General features: G+C 49.8%; 1 protein-coding gene across 2 annotated transcripts in view; it reads left to right on the top strand.

Annotated features, from left to right (window-relative positions):
- The window catches only part of TBC1D16 (TBC1 domain family, member 16), a 70,214-nt gene that overhangs the window by 47,688 nt on the left and 14,032 nt on the right, over positions 1 to 8,494 (top strand). Inside the window, exons 3-4 of one of the 2 annotated variants that reach the window (XM_008578572.1) lie at positions 6,046 to 6,207; positions 7,258 to 7,405. In XM_008578572.1, the coding sequence (XP_008576794.1) occupies positions 6,046 to 6,207; positions 7,258 to 7,405 (310 nt within the window). Of the gene's footprint in view, positions 1 to 6,045; positions 6,208 to 7,257; positions 7,409 to 8,494 lie in introns of both variants that reach the window. The other variant, XM_008578571.1, reaches the window with a different exon arrangement.

Genomic DNA, 8,494 nt, shown 5'->3' with positions numbered 1-8,494 from the left:
AGCGGGAACCGGTCTGTATGTGGGATCCGAACCCTCGGCGGGAGCACCACCACGCCCCCAAACGGCGCACTGTAGCAGTGCGCCACCGGGCCGGCCCATCTATTTATTTCATTTTTGAATCATGCATTGCTAGCATGTAAGAATACAATTGATTTTTCTATATTTCCCTTTTATTGTGTAATCTTGCTGAATTTACTTATTAGTTCTAATCGTTGTTTAATAAATCCTATGAGATTTTTCATGTAAACAATCATATCCTCTGCAAATAGGGACAGTTTTACTTGTTCTTTTCCAGTCTCTATGTCTTTCATTTCCTTTTCTTGTCTGATGCGGAGGCTAGGGCCTCCAGGACAGCATTGACTAGAAGTGGTAAAAGTGGGAATTCTTACCTTGTTCCTGATCTTGTGGGAAAACAATTCAGGCTTTTTACCAATACGTATGGTGTTGACTGTAGAATATTTGCAGGTGTCCTTTATCAATTTGAGAAGGTGCCCTTCTATTCCTAGTTTGTGAGTTGGTGGGCAATTTTATCATAAATGAGCACTGGATTTTTGTCCAATGCTTTTTCTGCATCTATTCATGTATATACTTTTTGTGGGCATCTCTGGCTATTTTCTTAGGATTGATTCCTAGAAATGAAAGTAAAGAGTCAAACTGTGTACACATTTTTAAGCCTTTTGCATCCTATTTCCAAATTGCCATTCAAATTTGGCCAGTTAACATCTCCCGAAAGCTGTCCAAGAATGTCTGTTTCCCCAAATCCTTGCCTATACTAGATTTTATAATCTTTTAATTCCTGCCAATTTCATAACCCTTCCCCCCCAAATGGTATCATGTTTCCATTTGCATTTATTTTATTACTGTGCACATGAAAATGTTATTGTTTATTTGTATTTCTTCTCTAATGAATTGTGGGTTTTTTTTCCCCTTTGGCCAGTTTTCTGTTGGGCATTCTTTTTTTTTCTTTCTTTTTGATTTGTATACTTTTTATATATGAAAGATAATAATTCTCACCATATATACTCGTATGTCCCAGTTTGTTCCTTGGCTTTTCATTTTGTTTTGTTGGTTTTTTAAAAACAGACTTAATTTTTTAGAGCCGTTTTAGGTTCATAGCCATATTGAGCAGAAAGTACAGCGCATTCTCCGTACCCCTGTCCCCGCACACTCAGTCTCCCCTTGTCAACATCCTCTGCTGAATGGGTGCATTTGTTACCATCGAGGAACCTTCACTGGCACGTCATTATCACCCAAAGTCCACAGTTTAAATTAGGGTTGACTCTCGGTGTCGTACGTTCAATGGTTTTGGGCAGATGTATAACGACGTGTATCCACGTCTGAAATTGCTCTGAAAATGCTGCGTGCTCCACCCATCCTTTTCCTCCCTCCCCACTAACTCCTGGCAACCACTGATCTTTCTACTGTCTCCATAGCTTTGCCTTTTTTTTTTCCTTTTTGTCTTTTTTCATGTCCGGCAACGGACCGCAACCCTCAGTGTCGCGCCCGTACTGGACCAGGACCGGCAACGGGATCGCAACCCTCGGTGTTGCGCCCACACCTCGCTCAGCCAGTGAGTGGGAACCGGTCTGTATGTGAGATCCGAACCCTCGGCGGGAGCGCTGCTGCACTCTCAAGCGGCGCACTGTAGCGGTGCACCACCGGGCCGGCCCCTAGCTTTGCCTTTTGCACAGTGTCATATGGTTGGCGTCATACTGTATGTAGCCTCTTCAGACTGGCTTCTTTCACTTAGTAATATGTATTTAAAGTTCTTCCGTGTCTTTTCATGGCTTAATAGCTCATTTCTTTTTAGCGATGGATGATATTCCATTGTCTGGGTGTACTGCAGTTTATCTAGTCACCTACCAAAGGACATCTTGGTCGCTTCCAAGTTCTGGCAATTATGAGGGGCCACTCAAGGGTGGCATTACTTCCAGCACCCCCTCATCCTTCTCACCACCACACCAGACACACCCAGCATGATCCTCCAGAACGGCACACCCCTCTCAGCACCCTGGCTCACCCTATGGGGCAGGCCATGAAAGCAGGGAGAAGACGGAGACTCACTCTGGCAGAGTCTTGGGCAGAAGACCCCCTGCTCTGCTGCTGGAGCCAGAGAACACTGGACTCCTGCAGGGGAATGAGTCATTTCCAACCAAGAAAGAGTCCCGGAGTGAGAGGACACCCCACCCTTCCATCCAGCAAGATGCCTCCAGGCAGAAGTCTACTTAAACCCTTTTACAACTCCTTAGGGCAAATTATTTGCATTAATTAATTAACTGATTGATTCATTAATTCAGGACACTAGGCTTGCGATCTCCAGCTGGGGTTCCATTGACTTTTCATTCAGCAGAATCAAAAGGCTCGGGATGAAGAAAAGCAAGAGCAAATTTAGAGGTGTGGATATTTTAAATAAAGTTAAAATCTGGCCCCAGTGTCTCTTTGACGTTGAGAATCACAACTCAATATGTTTGGAAGCTCCCTCCTACCCTCTCAAGCATTTTCTGAAAACAGACACTTCCTGTGTGTATCAGTTGCCTATGGCCGCATAACAAACAACCCCCAGACTGAGCAGCTTAAAACAGCTGCCTTTCTGTGCTCGCAGATCTTCACTCTGGGCTAGGTGTGGACAGGCTGTTCTGGGGGCTCTCTGGGTCTCATTCAGGTGGCTGCAGACACTTGGAGGCTCCACGGTGATGCTCACACACGAGGGTGCTGAAATGGCCAGTGCTCACACGTGTCGGGGCTCTGGTGCTGTCAGCCGAGGGTCTGTCTCTCATGGTCTCTGTCCTTCCTGCCTGAGCTGCACTGAGGGGAGGGTGCAGGAGCTGCTGGGCTTCTTGAGGCTCAGGCCCTGCAGCTCACACAATACTGCTGCCACGTTCTATCAGTCACAGCAAGGCCCATCCAGATCTGAGGCAGGGAGACAGATGCCACTCTCGACAGGACGAGCTGCAGAGGATTTCAGGCTGTTTTTAATTTCCAACTGTGTATCTGACGTTGCCTCGTTTACTACGTGGAGAAAGAACTGACTTTCCTTGTATGCTGCAATATTGCCAACTTCTCTTTTTCCTATCTGCTTTTGCATGTTGGAGATCCTCAGAAAATGATAGAAATGAAGACATGCTACATTTCTTAAAGTTTAGCATCTTATAGCTCTATCTATAAAACATTTTTTTTTTTTTGTCTTTTTGTCTTTTTCCGTGTCCGGCAACGGATCGCAACCCTCAGTGTTGCTCCCACGCCTCGCTCAGCCAGTGAGCGGGAACCGGTCTGCATGTGGGATCCGAACCCTCGGGCGGCAGCGCCACCACGCTTCCCAAGCGGCGCACTATCCAGTGCGCCACCGGGTCGGCCCCTATAAAACATTTTTAACTAATAGCATTTTGGGAATTATTACCTGAATAAAACATCCTCTTAATTTTAATGCATCACACACGATAATTTGATGAACAAACCAAATTATTTGAAGCACATATGAATATTCTTAAAATTCAATTGCTTTACAAGTGTAGAAAGATAATAAAAATTTTAAAAACTGTACATATTTTAATTTTCCCCAGATTTTATTTCCTTTAAAATTATTTTTCTATGAGTTCAAAATTCCCAGAACTTTTACATTTTCATTCTAGGCATGGGTGTTACATGACTGTGTGCTGTGCCAAGACAGTGCTGCGAGCTGGGGATGATACAGCCCTGACCCCATGGCAGCCAGTCTCGAAGCAGAGACATAGTCCCACATGACCACACTGGTGGCCTCTGCTCAGAAGGGCCCCAGGTAAACAGAGAACCGAGGCTCCTGTCATCGTTCCAGTTTGAACCTGTGGAACCCCAGCTGTAGGTCCCAAGCCTAGTGTCTTGAATTAATGAATCAACCAGTTAATTAATGCAAATAATTTGCCCCTAAGGAGTTGTAAAAGGGTTTAAGCAGACTTCTGCCCGGAGGCACGTTGCTGGGGGGAAGGTGAGGGGTGGTCTGTCTCTCTGGGGCTCTTTCCTGGTCTGAAATAGGTTCCAGCAGCGGAGCAGAGGCCTTCCGCCCATGACTCTGCCCGAGTGAGTCTCCCTCTTCTCTCTGGTTTCTGGACACCTCGGCCTGCCCCACAGGGTGAGTGGGACACAAGGTGCAGGAGGCTGTACAAGTTTTAGAGGATCATGCTGGGTGTGTCTGGTGGGGTGGTGAGAAGGATTGGGGGCTGGAAGTAATGCCACCCTTTGGTGGCCCCTCTCTGGCGGGATTGGAGGGGACCGGGGATGGGCTGCCCAGGAAGCTGGCCGAGCACAAGCCCTCCCGGCCACCGTGGCCTCCTTTTCAATAAGCAGATTATGAAAGGCTGCATAGGTGGTGTGCCAGGGGTCTTCTTCAGACGTGCGGCTGGCCTTGTTTTATGGCCAGTGATTTCACAGCGCAGCCAGGTCAAGGGTCCACTGGGGAAGGCTTGGGAGGACCCTCAGGATTTTGGGGCTTCGCTTGCTGTGTGGCCGTGGTGGTTCAAGTTATCTACCTGCCTGCCTGCGCAGCGCAGCCAGGTCAAGGGTCCACTGGGGAAGGCTTGGGAGGACCCTCAGGATTTTGGGGCCTCGCTTGCTGTGTGGCCGTGGTGGTTCAAGTTATCTACCTGCCTGCCTGCCTATCTGCTATCTAGTGGTACCTGAGCCTTTCTCCTCAAAGAGTCCAGGTGCCCCCCAGAAACGGGAGGACCTGGCTCAGCCAGTCCACTTCCTTCAGCAGGTAGGGAAGAAAACCCACATCCCACACATCAGGCCCAGATTGTTCTAGAAGCAGCCAAGGGTTCCACAAAGGCCCGTCTTTCTCTTTGAGGACGTTCTGGGTTAGGAGAGATTGTGCTGGAGCCATCCAAAGTAGCTTTTTTCAGAGACCTGGTGCCCACGTGAGGAAGAGGCGCTTTTACGTTCTGGGCTCCATCAGAAAAGCAGCCTGAGGCGGCTGCAGCGGGTCCTGCAGGATGCTGCGGGGCGGGGGATGGGGGCCCAGACCGAATCTTGCCTCTACTCTGATTATATTTTAGCAGGCATTTGCTAGACATTACTATTAAATCTCAAGAATTTAACCTGCGGTGTGGCTGAATCCGTGTAATAAAATATTTTACAGTGAGGAATGTAACACATTCATGAATTTTTTTAAAAAGCAGAATAGATGGGGTTGGGTTGCTGGACTGCAGACGTGGAGGCTGTAAAACGTGCTGCTGAGAACGTGGGCCGCAGACCGGGGCTTTGATGACAGCTGTACCACCTGCTCCCTGTGTGACCTCGGGCAAGGCTCTTAACCTCTGGGCCTTGGTGTCCTCTTCTGTACAATGGGGTGACACCAGTACTCACAGGATTATCGAGAGGATTATATGTGATAATGGCACATGAGAAGCAGTTAACCCAGGGCCAGGCCCATTCTAAGTGTTTTAATAAATGCTCAGTATTGTTAATAGTATTAGTAACCCGAAGGTTTCCTTACCAAACCATAAACCCAACCAATATTTTTTCAGGAATGTAGTAAACGCTTCCAAGCAGAAGCCCCATACTGTCTAAAATTGTCACAAAACAGCTACCCCTAGGAAACCCTGAGGACCAGGCCCAGTGCCGAGCACTTTACAGTCATTTATTCTACACAGAGCCTTATTATCCTCACTTTATAAATGAGGAAACAAAGCTCAGAGAGGGTTGGTAACTTGCCTGAGGGCACACAGTAAGGATCGGAACCCCAGTGTGACCCCATCTGTCATGACAACTTACAACCCCTATTGAAGTGGAACGGAATTTGATCATGAAAATGCTTTCCCATCCAAATCAAAACGTAGTTGCCCATGACTAGTAGTGGGACTCATTCATTCATTTGTTCATAGGTGCTTATGGGGAGCCTGCTACATGCAAGGTGTGTTCGGTCTTATCTGTGAGTGTGTGTGTTTAAGCTTGAAGTGGACGTTTAAATGGTTTCGCCCATGCCCTCCCTACCCCTCCCCGTCCCTCCCTGTCCCTCCCCTTGGCTGGCATGGGCAGAGAAATGTGTTGCCATCACATGACCTGCTCCACCAGCTCCCCCTCCAGCTCGGACACCAACCTGCGCTTCCCGGACAGCAACAGCCTCTTGCAGACCCCGCGCTGGGACGAGCCACAGCGGGCATGTGCCCTGGAGCAGATCTGTGGCGTGTTCCGTGTGGACCTGGGGCACATGCGCTCCCTGCGCCTCTTTTTCAGGTGAGAGCCATCTCTTGGCCACTTCCTGGAGGTTGACCTTTCCTGGCAGCCGGGGCATCGGGATGTGGGGCCCTGGCTGGTCCTGCTAATGCTGGTATTTTCAAATGTTTGCTTCCCTCTGTCATGCACCTCGTCAGCAGTAGGGTTCTGCTGTGGCACCCCCGCAGTAATCGGGCTGGGGTTAGCTACTAAAAACAGTTCTCTGCCTTCAGAGTGATGGTAGCCAGCTGTTACTTGGAACTCTGGCTCGGGAGAAGAAACCACCCCAGGACTCTGCAGAGTAGCCGTGCAGGCCGCTCTGATTGTCCACAGAGAAGCCCTGCAGCCTGGCCACGCGTGCTCAGCAAGGCTGTGGCTTTCCGATCCCTTTCTTTTGTAATGGGTAGATGATCCCTAGTTTCCCGCCTGTAGTTTCCCACATCAAATCTCTCCTCCTTATAGTCTGGGTGGCCCAGGCCCAAGAGAGCACCAGTGAAAAGCCTGTGCTCAGGAGCAGCCACACGTCGGTGGAGGGGGTCCCAGATCCAGAGCCACAGCCCAGCCTTTCACCTAAGGGCAGCCATGGCTGGGCTGTCAAGCATGGACGGATGTTTAGTGCGTTTCCCTGGAGGGCTCTCCCAGAGTGCCATCCAGGCGGAATGGAGGGGTCTGCTCTGAGGAGGTCCCCTTAGCGTCCGCCCCACCGGCGTTTGAATTCGGGTTCCCACTAACACAAGCACTCAGCGTCTGCCCCTGGCCTCCTGGACAGAAGAGACAACATGGCCAGGCAGGCAGTAGTGGGTGAAGGCTGCTCAGCAGGTCTGCAGAGAGGAGCTGCAGGACTACCCAAGAGGGAGATATTTTGGCTTCCTCTGCAGAAGGGGTGACAGTTTCTATTCGGGTGTAATTCTGTCCCCTCCTGCCAGCAGCCAAACTCCACCGGGACTTACCATTTCCTGCCTCCTCTGAGGTGGGTGATAGTGACCTCTGATTATACTTGGAAATAAAAACTCGTGTTTACATATTCATCGGGCTTCTCCCCCCACGCCCCTGCCCCCCACGGCCCTTCAGCGACGAGGCCTGCACCAGCGGCCAGCTGGTTGTCGCCAGCAGAGAGAGCCAGTACAAGGTCTTCCACTTCCACCACGGCGGCCTGGACAAGCTGTCTGACGTGTTTCAGCAATGGAAATACTGCACCGAGACGCACCTCAAAGACCAGGTAGCCCCGCAGCCCACCGGCACTGCCCCAGGGGGCGAGAACCCCCACCCCAGGACACCAGGGTGCTGACGCCTGCCTTCCCTCTGTTGGGGGCCGGTACTTCCCAGCACATCTCTCCTCCTGTCTGTGTCTGGAGTCCTCGTATACACACGGGTGTGACCCATGGTGGTCTTGGTGGTCTGTGGCCACCGGTGGCTGATAGAACTACAGCTTCGGTTTGAGACAAGTGCCCAGGGCTTTCTGTAAAGTCGGTGCTCTGCACTTGAAAAGTCGTGTTTTGACAAGGCTTCTGCCATATTTTGCTCAGTTTACATAAAATGTAATAAGAGCTCTTTAATTATCTGTTGACGATACTGTATGTGCTTATTACAAACGGGCTGACTTCAAAATTCCCTTCCTTCCCACAGAGCCTCCTGCTGGCTCCCCTTATTAGAGTAGCATGGCTTTTTTCCCCCTACGTGGAACAACCTTTGATTTTTGAATTAAATGTCAGCTGCAGTTTTGCCCCGGATTCGTGACTGCTCGTGGAGACAATCTGACAGGCTGGCTCCCCGCTCGCAGAACAGCGATCCCTTTGTATGTGGCCAATCACATGTAATTTATTGCAGGCCCTCCCGGCAGAGGGAAGTTAGGCCGTACAAGGCATTAATTCCGTTTTTTTTTTTTTTGCGGCTGGGGCCGGAGAGAAAGTGGGGGGCGGCGCTGGGAGTGGGCCGGGGAGAAGGGAGCAGTGAGGGAAACCGATTTGAAGATGAAGGTATTTTCATTTTAATTGCATCTAATTACACTTGCCATGTAGGGGTTTGTATGCAGGGGGACAGCTCTGCCCCCTCCTTTCAGAAGAGAGAGAGAGGCTTTTAAATCCTAGGAAAAGCAAGGCTGGCTTCTGGATGAAGGTATTTTCATTTTAATTGCATCTAATTACACTTGCCATGTAGGGGTTTGTATGCATGGGGACAGCTCTGCCCCCTCCTTTCAGAAGAGAGAGAGAGGCTTTTAAATCCTAGGAAAAGCAAGGCTGGCTTCCAAAGCCGTGCACTGGAGACACCTAACTTTGCCCCGTTCTCCTCCCACCCGGCAGGCCGTCCA

This window comes from Galeopterus variegatus, unplaced genomic scaffold (assembly GCF_000696425.1).
Source record: "Galeopterus variegatus unplaced genomic scaffold, G_variegatus-3.0.2 Scaffold1721, whole genome shotgun sequence".
Taxonomy (NCBI): domain Eukaryota; kingdom Metazoa; phylum Chordata; class Mammalia; order Dermoptera; family Cynocephalidae; genus Galeopterus; species Galeopterus variegatus.
This window is presented reverse-complemented; position numbering and strand designations above follow the sequence as displayed.